The 18,159-nt window shown below is 42.3% G+C and overlaps 1 protein-coding gene across 2 annotated transcripts in view; it reads left to right on the top strand.

Moving 5' to 3' along the window:
* nlgn2b (neuroligin 2b) overlaps nt 1–18,159 on the top strand; it is a 61,658-nt gene that overhangs the window by 25,717 nt on the left and 17,782 nt on the right. For both annotated transcript variants that reach the window (XM_019278190.2, XM_010732168.3), the window contains exons 2-4: nt 119–868; nt 8,745–8,798; nt 13,688–13,837. In XM_019278190.2, the coding sequence (XP_019133735.1) occupies nt 352–868; nt 8,745–8,798; nt 13,688–13,837 (721 nt within the window). In that variant the 5' untranslated portion in view covers nt 119–351. The remainder of the gene's footprint in view (nt 1–118; nt 869–8,744; nt 8,799–13,687; nt 13,838–18,159) is intronic.

Here is an 18,159-nt window from a genome sequence, read left to right as displayed (position 1 = left end):
AGCGCACTTATGTTGTTCTCTTGTGCCTTTTTAAACCACGCTGACAGGTCTTAAAGAGCACACTTATTCACACACACACACACACACACTGACTCAAACCCCTGTCTGTGTCTTCCAGGTGTAATTGGCTCCCTGACTGCAGCTCTGGACCCATCAGGAGTTCCAAAGAGGACGACGGATGAGACCGCAGAGTCTTACCTGAGAATGCTACCTGTCCCTCTGCCTCACCATGTCACCCTAGGAAAACTGTTAACCTGTCCCTGTCCTCAAATCCTATTTTTGCCTATGTTGTCACCCATAACCCAGTGAGTTTGTGATCCCTCTCTGCACCCAGCCAGAAGTCCTATTAATATGACTAAAAGAGCTTTTATTTTGGACATGTTGTTTTTTCCTCTCAATGCTGCCAGCCACCAAGGCTATGGTGGAAAGCGTCATTATACTTCTCAGCAGGTTGCAAATCACTGTCTGCTGTGGCTCCTGGGACTAGTGCTACACCTCACCCTTTCCTCATGTCAACGGGTTGACCTGAAACACCCCATAGTATCCACAGGCTATGGAAAGATACGTGGTATTAGGCGGGAGCTCAACAATGAGATATTGGGCCCTGTGGAACAGTACTTAGGCGTGCCATATGCTACCGCACCTATCGGCGAGCGCCGTTTCCAGCCTCCCGAAGCTCCAGGCTCCTGGCAAGACACCCGCAATGCCACCCAGTTTGCGCCAGTGTGTCCCCAGAATGTGCACGGGGTTTTACCCGAGATCATGTTACCGGTGTGGTTCACGGACAACCTGGATGCTGCAGCGACCTATGTTCAGAACCAGAGTGAGGACTGCCTTTACCTCAACATCTATGTACCCACTGAAGATGGTGAGTGAGACCAAACTCTCATACTAGATGTAGGAGGAAATAAACTTAGTTTCTTTGCATCAATGAAATTTCAGATTAGAGTCTATACTCCAGCAAAAGACACGCAGGAGATTACCAAAGAATATATTCTCTGATAATCTCCTGGGTTTGTAATCAGTCAGGCTTTCCAAATTATTATTGGTTATTTAATTTTCCAGACGTACTGTAAAATATGCACTAATATAATGTTGAGTAATTAGATACACTTTATTTCTCATATTTAATTAACATTTTATCACGTTCAAAATTCATACAGAACATGCCGTACTAACTAACTGCTACCCTTATGCCTGACTAAGCCACGCATGAGCGTTTTATCTTCACAATACTAATTGTGTTAACTTGCTAACACTGACCTTTTGCATGAGCAGTGCAGCGTGAGTCGCATGTGTTTTGAGTGACTGAACAAAGTGAACCACTGATGTAGTAAATCGAGCTGACACCATTAGCGTTTAGTTACTTCAACCGGTGGACGAGCAAAATCTCTCCAAGAATGTGTCCAGACACAGGCACTGTTTGTTCCTTGATGTTCTATTAATCTCTCGATAATCACATTAATTTGTTTTAATACAGTCGTTGTTGTCTGGAAAGCCTCCACAACAATTAGCTTGACCAACACAAACGTAATTTGTTTCCTGAACATGGATGGTGTACTACTGTGTAAGATAGAAGAACTAACGTTGGCTGCAGCATATTTGTTGACCGTTTCTTAATTCAAGTAAATTATTTTACTGATTGAGTTAGTCAGTACCAAGAACAACCTTTAAGAAGGTGAAACATCGGAGAAGACTTATATAAAAACTCTCCTTGGAAGATGTGTTGAAACTATCTGCAGTAAAGGGAAAAAGGGGTGAAGATCATTTATCAGTATGCACATTTCTCTGTTCATCTTTCATCTATTTAGTTTAGTGACAAACCAGTGACTTATACTTACGCAGAGATTTGAGTGTAATCAAAGCAAAGATGTGCAAATGTAAGAACAATGATTACGAGAGAAACAAACTAAAGGGACACTCATCTCAATCACCAACTGCCCTCCATTACTGCATTAAATAATAACAAAAATATTCCACTTCCTATATTACAGTCTGACTATTACTGAATTTTTCCTCAAATTCGGTGGGTGTGTCATCCAGTAAAAGTATTTTTTTCGACCCTGTCCAACTGTTCGAATTGTCTACAGATACAGTATGTGAGATAATGAAGAAGGGTGCAGTTCAGTAGTAAAAGAAACGTCACTGTCAACAATCAGTTCTTACTAAAATCTATCAGTTGTGACAATCAGTTGTCAGAAAACATATTATCCAACCAACAGGCAGTGTGTGTTTGTGTGTGTGTGTGTGGTCTTATGACACAACACTGTAACTCGTACAGGCCGGTAATGGTCAGCTGAGATGATGTAGGCATTTAAAAGACTGTTGTGTTTCCAAGAATGTTTCCAAGGTTGCGGTAATTGTGCGGTTGTGTGCTGGTAATTATGAAACTAATCAGCAACATGCTGCAATTAAATGCCTTTTGTATTGTTAGCAAGTGGTTTTAAACTGAAGTGACCATTTTGGTTGGACGCCCATGTCTGTTACATGGTTTGACTGGAATGAGGCCTTTTGACTTACTCTTCAGGTGTGTATTCATGGATGCTGCACTGCCTAGGAATGCAAATCTTGGAGTAGCAGCTGGGTTAGAAGAAAATATAGCAAACACAGTACCAAAGATAAACTATCTTCGGCCTCTTGAGGGGAAATTATTCAAGAACGGAAAATCACTATAAGGTAAAACCTCCACCTGTTCAGGTGCTATCTGAGTAAACTTCTTTCATCAATGATCCAGTGGAGAGAGTCTGAGAAAGCAGATGGGTAGGTTAAAGAACACAGGATCAAAGTGTAACATTGGAGGCAAATCATAAGCTACTGATTATAGCAAGCAAGGCTAATGAGAAAACGTTAAAAAGTCTATGAATAATGGTCCCATCTGAGAGAAGCCACATTTACAGCTGCTGCTGCTGCTGCTCATATGTGAAGTATTGTCGTGTTTTAACACTAAAGCTAAACACCATAACCTACTTAGCTGCATTGTGACAGTGTTGTTAATTTATTTTATTGATCAATGTTTGCTGTGGTCGGACAAAAATATGGAAAAACATGGAAAAACAGATTAATTACTAGTTGAAAATATAAAGTATCACTGCGAGACCAGAGAGGGGTTGGAACAAAACATATTAATATATCGGAAATTGTTTATACATTGGTAGAATGGGAGCTCTGCCGGCACAGTATGTGTGCTGTATAGTACACGTGTCACATACTCGACGGGAGGATGATGTAGAGGCTCTCGTCTTATTCCCAGGGGAGAAGGTGTGCAAATGAGTGAGACTGATTTTACATGTAGCCCTGTTTGCTTGTCAGAATCTGTCACTTATTGTCAGGGGTCACTGCTCACACAAGGCTGATGCTGTCCCCAAGGATATGTTTTGCCTTGTGTTTGAGAGACTGAAGGAGAGTGAAGTGCCCCTGAAATCAAACACACTGCGTTTTCCTCGCTTAACCGCTGTCACAATCCTGCAAATAGTTTACACCGTGTTGGATTTGCGATTATGTCAGACGCACCAGCTTTAACGCCCCTGGAAACATTATAGAAAAGTATATAGCTATGACATTAAATTCTAATGACTCGATAAACAACACAGATAAAGTTTGGGGGGAAAACGTCTTAACACTCAAAAACTTGGCTTTTCCGCTTCATCTGGATTGTAATGATTGTCAGTATCTCATCCGATTTTAAACCTCAACACGGTCCTCTCGTTGGAGATGCAACTTGTCAGCGCTCATCCTGTATTTGGTGTCCCACCTGCCTTCAAATTGTCTGCCTTTCAGCACCTCATTAAGGGTTTTAGTATCTCTAGAGATGGCAATGTCAGGACTGAAATATCTCAACAACTGTTGTATGTATACCCATGACATTCTGTTTAAACATTTGTCTCAACGCGGGAAATAAACCTGACTTTGGTGACCCCCCCCCTGACTTTTTCCTCCAGCGTCACCAGCTGTTTTGACACTGTAGCATGGATTGCCATTAAATTCTGTCCATTCATGGTTACCTGATGATGCTGTAGACTTGGGTATGACGATCCCCCAAACTGTTTCTCCTCAATTCAATTCAGTTTAACTGTCACGTATAATCGTACAGGTACAATCGTAGTGAAATTCATTTCCATACGCTCCTACAAATTGTCCAATTAAAAGCAGTGTAAGATAGGATCGTAATAAGAATAGAAAACATAATAAATCAGTCCCACCATTTGGTGATTTTTGCGATCAAAATGACTGATTTTGCGGTGTCATTTTCTCATTTTGTGCGAAGAATTTTGCAGCCCTTTTTTGTTTTGGCGATGGTCGAGGACTTTGTTTCACGGGCTACAAAATAGTTTTCCTGAAAACAAAAAACCCCCACCCCCCCCCACAAAACCCCCCCTTGCATGTAAAATGCTGGATATTTGTTTTGCTCGGTCATTTGCCGTCATATATATATATATATATATATATATATATATATATATATATATATATATAATATATATATATATATATATATATATATAATATATATATGACGGCAGGTGGGACTTATTAGTAGTCGCCATCACTAACGTTCCCACGGCGGTGTGTGAAAATGGCTGCGGGTGCGTGGTGTGTGTGTGTGTGTGTGTTTCAAACAGGTGGTGTAGAAGACACATCTATGGCAGAGCCGTTTATCTATGGTGGAAAACACGTGTCGTGGGGAAGGGGCGGCATTTTTGGTTATTTTGCAATAATTGTGCGACATAGTAGGAAATATGCGGCATATTGCTGATTACGCGGTAATCCACGCGATCGCAAAGTCGCGAAAAACTGGAGGGACTGATAAATAGCATCACACTAAGGCGACGTTTGTAGTTTTGAGTGAGATTTCTGGACGGCTGGGCTGGATTTGGTGATCTCAAACACTGTGGTGAGCGTGATAACCATTATACCGACAAAATATAAGCATGTCAGCATTGTCAGTGAGAGCATGTCAGCTTGCTGATGTTAATGTTAATATATGATATTATATTGAATCCCCAGTGTGCCTTTGGTGATATTGGACTGTGTGAATAAAACTCACTTGACTTAGCTAGTAGGTTAACTTGATGACTGGGTATCAATGAATGATGGTCAAGCATGTTTAAAGGGAAGGGGGGGTGCTGTGTTTGGCAGCCAGCAGCTGCATTCCCACTCATGGCGGATGTAGGTGGGCCAAAAAGAATTGGCAGCACAGAATCATAGGCAGCCTGGATCAAAATGTTTTGGTGCCAAATGTGGCCTGCACAACTCGATTTTGACACATTTTAATCTCCGGAGTACAACATAATGTATTATCCCTCCCGTTTTACCTTAAGTCATGCCCGCCTAGATGATATATCTGTTTGAGACCTAGAAATACTCTCTCTGAACATGTTGCCTGCATTATTCTCGGGACAAAAGAAAATTCACAGCTCTCTTTTCTTTCTGCATCTGTTCACCCCCTCCTGCTCTCTCCTCCCTGAAATCATCCCTGCCTCTTCTCCTCTCTCCTCCATCTTTATGCAGATGGCGGTAGAAGGGGTCACTGTTCTGAATGCAAATGAGCTCTGTGCCCTTCCCCACCAGGCCACTATGTAGCTCTGCCACTTCTTCAACTCAAACGAAAATTCAAATAACTTTTTAGAATAATGTAAATAGCACAAGTGTTCTCGTGGACTGAACACTGGTTTTTAGATCTCTCTCTCTCTTGCTCCCTACCTATTTCCACAGTGTTCCACCCTTACTCTGGTCAGGCTTGTAGGCAAGAGCACTGCATTCCTATTTCCTCAAGACACTCCTCAGCCAAGGGCCTGAGATCCTTCATTTTTATTGCAGCTCGAGCAGCCATTTACCGTGCTCTTTATTAAAAACCATATTTCAGGAGGCAGGACAGTGGAGGCAAGGATGGAGCTGGAGGCTGGGGGCACAGTAGAAGAGACTGTGAGCAGGAGGATAGGACTGCATGTGCTGGAAGCTGCTGTCTGGATGTGGGGGGTTGAACCAAAGCTGTGTCTGACACCTTGTCAAGCAGACAGGCCACCATAGACATGACATACTGCAGCTTCATCCCGTTTACTGCACTGAGGAAATGGAGAGGGACGGGAGACAGCTTGCGCTCTGGTCACTAGCTCACTGAACCGAACAGAAACGTTGTTGACTGAGAGATGGAGCTGCATTAGGTCAAACAGTACTGGGACAGTCCAACGTAGGCCAGTGCTTTTCAGTAACCGCTGGCCCATTACATCATGTGACAATGAACTTACTGTTAGACTTATCTACTCAGGCAGATGGGAAAGATGTTTTTGACCCTGAAAAGTGTGTTTCCCTTTGGCTACGTCCTACTTTTTGTCGAGTTCATTGTAGTATTTATTCAAAACTCAAAGTTGGTTGTCAGAAGTCAGGAACCCTAACACCAACAGCTTTAGGAGAGTCAGTGTGAAAGCCTCCGAACCCTTATCCTAACCTTAGACTTTCTTACTTCTCTCAGAAGAATTCATTTCACTAGAAATTGGGCTTGTGTACACCCAAATAACAACCACATATAATCATATAATCATGTCCACATTAGCACGAAGCAACGCTGTTTGTGCCACCATCAGTGGAAATGTAGCTGGCAAAAATGGATAATCAATGAACTGTCTGAGTCATTTATCAAGTTCAGATTTCAAATGTGAAGCTTTGCAGCTTTTCTGTTTTAAAACAAATACCCAATCTTATTGGAATATCAACAGTTACCAGCATGTCAGCAGCATGCAACACTCATTCTGCTTTGTCTTTGTGTCTGCTGAACATCAGCATGTCAGCATTGTAGTCGTGAGCTTTTAGCTCAAAGTACTGCTGTGCAGCTTCACGGAGTCGCTGTTGACTTTTAGACTGTTGATCTGAATAAAACTTCTGAATAAAACTGTGATGACATTTTGTAGACTAAACAATCAAGTAATCGAAAGATGAAAATAATCCCGTATGCAGAGGTCAACGTCAACTTTTCTGTCAGAACTTCTGTTTGGGTGAGGTTCCCGTGTGAAGTCTTAATGTGTCAAAGTCTGATGGTCCGTAACAAAGTGCGACTGTCTGTTTGAGTGGAGCATATCCTCACGTATGGGTTAGCTCTTTATTAGACATTAGAAAACGAATGAAATCAGAATCTCCATTAAGCAGCGAGGTGTGGTTTTAGAGTGGTGCTAAGTAGTGGGAAAGTGCTGACAAGACCAAGGACTAATGTGCCTTTTTATCCATTACCGGTCTGTCTACCTGTTTGCTCTGTAGACCAGGACCAACTACTGTAACATCTACCTCTATGACAGGAAGTGCTCAGGCGTCTGAATGGTGGTACTCAGAGGATGCAGCAAATCCATTCAGCATTGATCCTTTTCCATTTAGACGGAGGATAAACATTTTATATCGGGGAAACCATATTCATAAAGAGAGTGAAAATGCTGCATTGTTATGGTAGATTGCAGTGATGATCTGTCTCGTTTTGTGTACATATATATACTCTATATAGTTGTGTATATATACATGTATATACTGTCACTTCAGTGGCAGGTTTCCAGCAGAATGGCAGAAACAGACATGACAGCAGCACACTGGCAGAGTGATAAACCCCTTGGCAACCCAACGTATTCTTTAAAATGAGAGACTGCAAAGCCTCCCCGCCGGAGAGCTGGGAGTGTGCTGCTGGGTGGGTACGAGGAGGACGCCAACAAACGATAAGGGCGCTTTTAGCATGCTTTGTGTGGCGCGTGGATGTTTAATGTGTGTCCAAATGTGTGTGTGTGCATGTGTGTGAGAGGAGAAAGAGAACGTGAGCGTGTTTTAATGGCTTTCTGGAAGACGTGCGTATGTAGACAGTGACTGAAAACGACACCGAAAGCAGTGGTAGTTGTGGCCTGATGAAAAGCTTCGCTGACAGAAACCAAGAAAAAACAAATTAATGGGATCCTTATCAGTTAAGACTTACAGAGGTTGACGTGCCAGGGCGTTGGTTGGTCACTGTGATAAATGCCTGTTATTGGCTGTGCCCTATGGAGCATTTAACTGTCGTTGCCATTAAAGCTTAATGCGGGGCTCCTCTCTGACCTTGGCGAGGGGAATCCTGTCACAAGCCTTCACAGTCAGCGTAAATATAAAAAAAAAAAACGCTCCGTCTTTGCTAATTTGGTAGGAAAGACTCACATTTCAAACTCTTTACCAGCATTTCTGCACAATGTGCCTACACGGTCCCATGCCTTCAGGTTGAGTATCTGCCTGCCCGTGTATGTGTGTCTTCGGTGTTATGTTTTGACAGTCCAGCCTTTCTGGATCGTGCAAGGGACTTTCGCCCTTAGGACTGCAACGCCGTCCCGAGCCCGAGCTAGCAGGATACAGAGTGTCTTGGCATTCCTTTGCTTTTTTTTTTTTTTTTTTTTTTTTTTTTTCTGACCGAAAAGAGTGATGGCTTGATTCTTCTCATTGATTTTTCTTTACAAAGCAGCAGTGTGTCAGGGCTGATTGGGAGAAGGGTCGAGGAGAAGTGGCCCCTTGGGTCATTTACGAGGCAGTCCGTGACTAGATCCTAAGCAGTTAGAACAGATGAGTTTGGGGGTTATCTTTGCAGGAAACGGTGTGTAATCCTTGTAAACATGTTGTCTTTAGCTGTACACAGTCACTGAAATCATCTTCTTTTTTCTGCTCTTTTAATCTTCTCTTGTTTTTATGCAAATGCAATCTTTTAAATTTTGATATTTTGTCCCCTCTTCCTTCTTTTATTTTTTAATTTTCAGGTCCGCTCACGAAAAAACAAGACGAGTCTACAATGAACAGACCGAGGGATGAAGGTATTTTAATTGCATGTTTATTCATTTTCTTCCTCTCCTCGTGCTCCATTTTTCAAACTCTGCGGGGACTCTGTGTGTTGTTATCTGTGTTAATAATCGTCTTGGAGTCATCTCTCTATGAAAACATCACATTGTCCGCCGTTAACTGCTTTTATTAGCGCACAAATCTGTCATTCTTTCTCACGGGCACGCTTTTAGCGAAAATGCATGAGGAGCTCTGCACAAAATAGTTGTTCTCCATCCCCCTCTGTTGCAAATACTGCTCTCTGGGTAGTCGCACGGGCAGCTAATTTACTTTCGTCTCTCGGTTGCTATGTGGTTGATCAACCACACGCTGATGTTCTGACTATCCTGTGTGATGCATCACCGAAAATCAATATTCAGTCCTCTTTCCCCTACACTTTAAGTCTTGTACTAAAGTCCTTATGAAATGGTCTGCTAAATTATTGTCCTTCATAATGTTATTGGGCTTCCTGTAATACTTCATTTTTAAAAGGAGGGGGGGGAAACTGCACATTTTGCTATACGTTTTCAAGTTCACTGCAGTCGAATGGAGAGACTCTCATTACTCTTTACTGATGCAGCCAAAATCTATGCAGACAGTGTGTGTATTCGCCTCTCTACACGCTCCCAGACGCACTGTGTATTACATAGCATTATGCACACATGGAGTGCATTACAATTCCATTTGAGCATGTGCGTCTACTCGAGCATGGTGCATGTACACGTCTACGCCTGAGTGCATGTGCTCTAATTTGTGCCAATGTGTGTGTGGGTTTTTTTGTTTTTTTTTTGTATTTTGGGCTCTGTGCTATTTGGGTATTGAATTCTCTCTCTCTCTCTCTCTCTCTCTCTCTCTCTTGCATCTCTAATTGCTATGGTTTAAAAAGAGACAGATGTAGCTAATCCAATTGTGTGGTTTCTTAACGGTGAAAACAGAAGGAAGGATTCATGCAGGATTGCCTAGGAGAGGAGCAGAATGATAGAATAGAGATGAAAGAAAAGGAAAAGCTGAGCACTGCAAGAGCACAGGGGAGGGCAATGAGGGGGAGAGAAGGGAAAAAAATAGTCATAATGAAGACAAGTGCATGATGAAATGACATTTATAGAGCTTTGAAAGTGAGAGAGAGATGTGGAGAAAGAGAGATTGAGAGGGAGGATGAGTAGGAGACTGGTAGAGCTTGACATTTATGCCGACACCTGACGGATCTTGACATGATCGCGAGGGCTCGGATTGGGCTGGATTCCTCGATTAATTGCTTACATATGGACCGGACACAGGTTCCCAAAGATTGTGGGAAAATACTATTATTAGCGTCTTGTTTTTTTTTTTTTTTTTTTTTTTTTTGAAAGTTATTTGCTCGGGCATGGGTTTGGGTGCAAACAACACTCAAGTGCTGAGTCAGGCTGAAACTTTTACGCCCAAATCAATCGAGATTTCCATAAAAGAATGAGTGAGAGAGAAAGCGGAATAATGGAAGAAGTAGAAAGTGGGCAGTTTCTATTGGGACGTTACGTTGAGAATAGATGTAAGGGAGGGATATTAAGGAGGATGGTATCAAGTTAGGTTGAAAAGAGAGAATAATGTGCCAGTGTTTTAGAGGCAGGCAGGAGAGACAGTGAGCTCCTTGTTGGCCATATAGACCTTGGATTTGGGCTGAGTGAAACACTTTCACCCTGCGACCCTGCACCCCTAATCGCCCCTCTGGCTGCGCTGAGCCCTTTTCCAATCATAGAACCATTTCCCTCACTTCAGCACACATCCAACTCTGTTTCCATCTTTTTTCTATTATTATTAATAGTTACGTTTGTTATACTTTGTTGCACAAAACCATATAAATAGTGTGATATTTAAACTTTTTAGTATCACCAGAGGTCACGTTTTTTTTTCCTGTTTTCCCATCTATATATGTTATTATATATAATATAAACAGGGACAAATGTTGTTTTTAGACTCACCTGACGAAAGCCTAAAGCCCTACAAATGTCAGAATAAAGTGCGTACATATGATGAGATGGCCTGCAAGAAGTTTCCTTCTCTTACATCACTTGGACCTTTTCTTATCCACCTTTTGTTTCAGAGTCACATTCTATGGCTAGCCACTCCATACAGCAATGAACCGGATAACCTGTAACACAGTGAATTTGTGAATTTTGCACATTCTCAGAGGTAAAATAGCCTAAAAGCATCGCTGCACTATCAAAATCTCAGCGGAGCTATAGTTGTTAAATGCTTAAATAAGTGGTTGATGTATCACAACGAAAAATTGCAAGCAGCTGAATTTTTACTGTGCAGTACAGCAACAGATAGCAATTTAACTCTGACAAAAAAAAAAAAGGAGTATTATGTTTCAGCCTTTAAGAAAAACCAATCAAAGAGAGCCTCAGTTGGAAAATACAGTTTTAAAAGCACAACCCGAGAGCCAAATGTAAACTAATGAATCGGCCCAGCGCGTCTAGGAAACTTTCCTGTCACTTCTTTATTTGTAAACACTGAGCTGCTACTAAATTTAAAGTGTGTTTCCAGGTGTTGGCTCCAGAGGGAGCTGTATGAATTCTGATAAACTGCCTCAAGTGACATCACGTGAGTCGGCATCATCTGGGGCTCAAGCCTGCTCCTCATCACTCGGCAGAAGATATCTCTGGTTCTGCTGCGTCAGTTTCTATCCTTTGGCCGTTGTGGGTCTGACAATGTTGTAGAAGTCAGAGACGTTTAAGTAAGGGAAGAGTAACTTCTGCATCTGTGTCACATGGGTTTAGCCACTGACGCTCCCCATTAGGAAACCAGCGGCAGATCTTTAGTTCATTAACTCTTATGGGAGAAGAATTAAACAGCAACCTATGTGACTGTGAAGTAAAGCCAATGGGGAAAACTGCAGTTCCTTGAACAGCCACTTAAGGCTGGCTACAGAATGTGTCAATTTCCATAAGCCCATATATACAAATGTCCAACTTCACAGCAGAAATAAACAGTTTACAGCCTGGTACAAAAAACTGTTTTTGTCTCTATAGCTAATTTCCCTGTTAATGACAACTGTACTAATTTTTTATAGAACTCACCTGTTAAAATAATATTAAGGCTTAAAGTTATACATAATTAACAGTGGGGCCACTTTGATTGACAGATGGGTGCCATTGCAGGTGGCTTGTGGAGAAACCACGCCCAATTAGGAAGTGTATACTATTTTGTATCATTGGCGGGGCATTATCTTCAGTTATAAAATATCTGTGGTGGAAGTACTGAGCACTCTTTCAAGTTCTAAGTTTATGTTTTTCAGATAATTTACATCGAATATGTTTACATCAGTAATCTGTGTTTACACTGCAGTAACACATTAATGTAAAAACACACTGTCATTCCCAAAGTTCCCTTCCTCTGTGGATTCACAGTTTAAGTGTGACTGTGAGAGGGCCTTGTGACGGCCTGCTGATATGTCACTCCTCTATACTGTCCTGGTAATGCCGGGATAATTGAACTTGTTTACATATCCTCTGGGAAATCAGCCGAGGTTCAGAATACACCAGAGGAGAAGATGAAAAAGAGCAGCGCGTCGGGAGTGCGCGACTGAAAAATTTGTTATTTTTAGCCTGCGTTTGCCTGTGTCATACGTATATGTGAAGCCATATGTGCCATTTTTTTTCTTCACATGCTCACTTGTGCGATGTGTGTGTGTGTGTGTGTGTGTGTGTGTGTGTGTGCGTGTGCGTGCAAAAGCGAGCAAGCGCGGCTGTGAGTGACGCACCCAAGTGCATGTGTAACCTGAGATTCAGGTGGTGATGCAGGCGGGTCTGCAAATACGTGAGTAGAATTTGTTACCAAGGCAACAGGCATTCAGTGAGTCGGTGCAATGGAATGGCTGGTGCAGTTCTATTAGCGAGAAGCAGTTTCCATAGCGACTCAACATCGCAGCTGCCTATGCAAGACTTTGTGTGTGTGTGTGTGTGTGTGTGTGTCTGTATGAATATGGTGTGAATCCTGTGTGAATTTGAGTGTTCATTAGCGTACCTCGCTATGTATGACTCGCTTTGTAACATTTCATATTTTTTCATCCTTTGCTATCATGTTTTTCTTCCTTTTTCTTCAGATTTCAGGGGAGGGGGGTTGAACCCTCCTATCCATGTCTCTACCGCTGTCAGTCCTCTCACACTGCCCTATTTTCATCTCCTTCCCCTCTCTGTCTTATCCCCTTTATCTCTCTCTCTCTCTCTCTCCATCTCTCTGTCTCCCCTATCTCTGAGTGCTGAAGCTCATCAGGGTAAACAGATGCTGTGGCTGTTATTTATGTTTCCACTTGGTCTGGCTTTCGTACAAATTATCCACAGGCCCTGCACAGTGCAGACGCTGAGCCTAAATGGGCTGCACTGGCAGCTCTCTCAGCCTTATCCACGCTCAGACACTCCAGACCATACCACAGACGCTGCGAGAAAGAGGGGTGGGGGTGGTGGTGGCGGTGGGTGCTGGGCACGCAGGCCCCGGCAGAGTGAACCATAGCAACACACTGATGGGCACAAAGACACCAATAACAGAGAGGACATCAGAACTGGCTGCACCATTTGCTCTACACATGGAGGGGGAAGAACAGTTTGGGAAGGTACCATCACTGCACAGGACAGGGGAGACGGACATCACAGATTAAAATATAGAGGATAAGAAAGACACAAAATACTTGCCGCCAGCTGTCAGTCCACTGAAAATGTTTCTTCTTTTCTTCTAGTAATGGGAGATTGGAAAAGCTGCATGTGGTTCTAGAGCTGTCAATTTAAATTGCATAGACTACCTGTTGCCTGTTTACAAGCTCAGTAACTCCTAAAAAAAAGTGTCTGTGTGTTAAATAATTTAAGATAAGTCTGGATCATCGTGAAAATAACACCATTGTTTGTCTGTGCAGATATTCGGGACCGTCGCAAGAAGCCGGTGATGCTGTTCATCCACGGAGGCTCCTACATGGAGGGCTCAGGGAACATGTTTGATGGCAGTGTCCTTGCCGCCTATGGAAATGTCATTGTGGTCACCATGAACTATCGACTCGGCGTGCTCGGTAAGTTTGCGACGTCCCGCCGGGGAATGTGTCATCTCACCTTGACCAGCCCTCGTGTGTCAGAGAGCTGATGTCTATCAAAATGTTTGCTCTAGAAATGGCGGTACAATGCACACGGAAAAACGGCGCTCCTGTGAAAAATAGCCATTCATAAGGCATTATGATTTATGTCCCCTTCAAATCATAAATCACTGTAGAAAACAGAATGACCAGGAATGAAAATAAACCCCTCCTTCTGCAGGCACCAGGAGTGCAATTAGGTCTTTATATTGTCTTACTCTCACATAATATCACAAGGTGTATGAATGTCAGCTTACACGTGTACTGGCATATACTGCAAAGATGTTATTTAAGTTTTTGACGTATAGCAGCCATTCAGTTCAAATCAATTCAGCAGTGTTGACATGCTACAGCAGAGAGAACATGTAAAGTTAAGTGCCGGCAGCATGCAACAAGGAGAGGTATAAATGGTGAGTATCTCAAGGGAACTACTGTGTGAGACAATGTCCCATCAAAGCCAAAGAAAAAACTAAAGCAACTAAACTAAAGCAGATAACATATTGGTTTCTGTGTTTTTATTTGTTATTATGTTGTTGTTTTTGGTTTTCTTCAACATATGATGTGACGATAACCCTCTCACATATTGAAAAAAGCATATTGTGTGCCAGTCATTGCATAAAACCGTAAACCACCAACAGTGAGACCAGGGACGGACGGCAATCTGGCTACCGTGCATTTGCCCGGTGGGCCGACGTGCCTATTGTGCTATATATTTTATATATATATATTATATCACCACAGAGTAGATCACACACCCCAAACACACTCTTAGCTTAGCGATGGGCAATGTGGGCCGCGCAGGAGCGGGAAGGGGGCTCGTTAGGCTAGGGCGCACGGCGCATCTATGGCACATGAGAAAAAAGCTGTGGGCTGCTCTGGTCCAAAATGCCAGGGCCGAATTTTTGTCCCAGTCCGCCCATGAGTGAGACCCAAGCCTCTTAAATTGAGAGTGAGCCGTAAGAGCTCTTAACTTTGACTGATCATGCTGCTGAAGATAATTCTAGGTACACTTTGAAAGTAATGTGGTGTCTGTAAGTCTTACAACACATAAAAAAAATACACAAATCACAAAGTGTAAATGTTGTAAACCGCAACCGTAAACAGGAATGTTTTATGAACATGAAGATCAATGTGAAGTCCAAGAAAGTACTTGTCACTCTAAAACTCTAAAATGAAGCAGTGATGTTTCTATAAGTACCATGAATGTGCATGTCATCTTTAATCAACGTGCGTCAGAAATTAAAAAAGTACAGAGAAGTTATGGAAACTAAAAACAAGAATCAGACAGAAGAGATTAATGTAGTACGCCAAAAGAGGGAGAGGAGGGCGGCGGTAACAAAGTTAAATGTATCTTCTTGTTTTCTCATTTAGACGTCATCAGTCATTTTACATTAAATGTCACTGAGCAGAGAGCATCAGTGGTCAGGATAAAAAATATAATAAATTCAAATTAAATGAACAAAAACAAAAGTTCTTCCTGCAAGCTCAGGAGCCTCTTCAGCTCGACAATCATTTCTAACGGCGTCTTAGGTGACAGTGCTTTGTGGAAATCACGGATTTTACATTGATCTCAGCCTTATGAAGCAACATCTGTCTTGAACTTGAACTTGATCTTCACAAATTCAAAAATTTGTCTTCCACCCCCCTCTCTGATCTGCAGTGTCAGATCAGTGCTCCAGTGCCAAAATGTCAGATGTAAAGTAGTAGTAGTAGTTACAGATGTACAAAAACAAAACAAACAAAAATATAATGGGTCTAGAATCAATAGACAGTCTGAAAAAGTGACTGAACAAAGTTACTCCTTAAGATGCTTTTGGGAAATGGGGTCCCGGCCTATGCCTGCATCTTTACGGCATGACCGAGCAGAACCTGACGGGTACCAGTGTGCTGGTTCTCTCTGTCTCTTTCCATATTCCCACAGGTAACAACTATAGTTGCTACGCGTACAGTGACAGGCATGGATGCAGACGTTTAGCACAGTCAGAGAGTAAAGAGAGAAGTTTCTTATTGTATTACATTTGAAAATAACCAACCCAAACCTGGACTGAGGTTTTATGCAACAAAAGTGTCAGAGTCTGGGTCAGCAGAAGTCTAATATACACCTGATGATACAGACTGTACTACATTACATTATAGTATATTACAGGTCTGGGACTTGGAGAGATGTTTAATAACAGCCTTTGGGCAAAGTGTTTCCAGTCTTAATATCATGCACAACATGGTCAAATTAATCCTTGATAACTTTTTATTTATTTATACTTGGTGTATTTAGTGTCTTCACTTGGCCTGAAAATTGCTTAATGTTTTTATTAATAGATTGGTATATTACAATAACATACAGTAACATAAATAAAAAAAAACATCCAGGATCTGACTCAGTACACTACAGAGATGCCACCGACCACTGACTCCCTTCGGTGTACATTCAGCCATTGAAAGCAGAATTGAAATGTGTGTCTGTTGCTTTCAGTGTATTTTTGGATTAAGGGGTATTCTATTTGGCCATTCTGTTGGAGATTTGCAGTGCTTGCTTGGCCTGTGAGTGTGGGCTGAGCCTTGTGTTGTGTGTGTGTGTGTGTCTGTGTGTGTGTGTGTATCCAGCCCTTGTGCTGCTGGATATCAGTGAAGTCAAGTATTTACATTCGCCATCATCTTTCCGGAGGTGTTTGCACACAGACAGATCTGTGACTGTCATTGCGGTTGCCAGGTTGGGTAATCAGATCTTGTTTATTGCATCACGCCTGTTTCAACATATCAGAATAATGATAAACAGAGAAATGGGAGTAGTTTAGGACGCCGTCCAAGAGTTGCAGTGTGTATTAACAGGGGGTAACATGATCCAGACCGTTATTGACAGTGCCAATGGAGAGAGGCAAAGGGACAAGGACAAACTGAGAGTTAGTAAAAGTGAGGACCTGGACCTGCAGCTCCATTCCAGCTTATTATGTGGTCTATTTCACAGCTGAAAGACAGAATCGTGACCGTTAAGAAACTAAGCATTTTGACAATTTGAAATCAGGTGTGTCGGATGTTAAATTACACGCTTATCCGAACGCTCTTTTACGCGGTATCTTTGTTTGCCTCAGCCTCGACCTTGTTTCCCGAACGCCAACCTGGCCCGATTTACATCGTTGCAGTGATTTTCTATCGGAGATGTTTGAAGTGCACTCATGCGTTGCACAGTATGTTTATTACACACACACAAACACACACACACGCACACAATGAAATACACACAAAAATACATGCATACATACATAGAGGTGGAGAGTGAGTGCTGAGTGATCATGAGGGATGACGCAGTGTCCTCGATTCCTTGAACATTGTTGAAAATTTTGATATGTGGGCGAATGTGTGCTCTCTCTCTCTCTCACCTTCTCTCTGATATGCTTTAAATGGGTTACTGTAATAAGTGTGTGTGTTTGTATGTTAAGCGTGCATATTCACCCGTGCACGTGCCACCGTCTAAGTGTGTGTGTGTGTGCGCGTGCACCATTTGGTTTTTTGTGCCGTGCGTAAAATACACATATGAATAATGCACCATCTGAACTGAATCTTTAATAGCGCTTCTCTCTGACACTGATTTTGAGTCAGAGCGGGAAACACAAGCACGTCGTATTTTTGAATAGTTTTATGTTCTAATCTTTAGTATTATCCCACCGTACTTAGACACACGGGGGCTTACACATGCCAACCTCATTTCATACAATGCCTGCGCCTTTAAGAGAGTGATAGGGAGTCAGGAATAAGGGAAGAGGAGAGAGCAGGGAATAGAGACAGATGAGCGAGGGAGACTCATAGAGAGACAGTGAGGGGAAAAAGGAAACAGAAGGGGGGAGATGGGAACAGTCTAAAAATAAACCGTCAGAAATGCTTTTTTAAATCTGCAGTGATGCAAAGTATTCATTCAAATAAATGCTCCCGCAGTGTGACCACAGCACCCTCGCGTCGAGGTTTCAAACGCCTTATGCTTTCACTCCAGTGTGACACATACACATGTAATTTTGCAGCAAATGATATGCTTTATGGAATATTCTTATGAATTTATAATACGCCCTGTCGTCACGGAGTAAAATGGGTGAATGAGAAGAAAATGTCTGCTGCGCACAGCTCGGTTCAGAGGTTTCGGTGACAGTTGAGATTCCAGATTGCTGCTCGGCTCACCTTCTCTTACCTTCCTCCTGCTCCGGGCCCAGAGAGCCTTCTGATTTGTGTTGCAAAGCCATCTGTTCAGACTAATTAACTAATTAACTAATTAATGA

This window comes from Larimichthys crocea, chromosome XXII (genome assembly GCF_000972845.2).
Source record: "Larimichthys crocea isolate SSNF chromosome XXII, L_crocea_2.0, whole genome shotgun sequence".
In the NCBI taxonomy this organism is placed as follows: domain Eukaryota; kingdom Metazoa; phylum Chordata; class Actinopteri; family Sciaenidae; genus Larimichthys; species Larimichthys crocea.
Note: the sequence above shows the minus strand (reverse complement) of the source record. Positions and strands in the feature narration are given on the sequence as shown.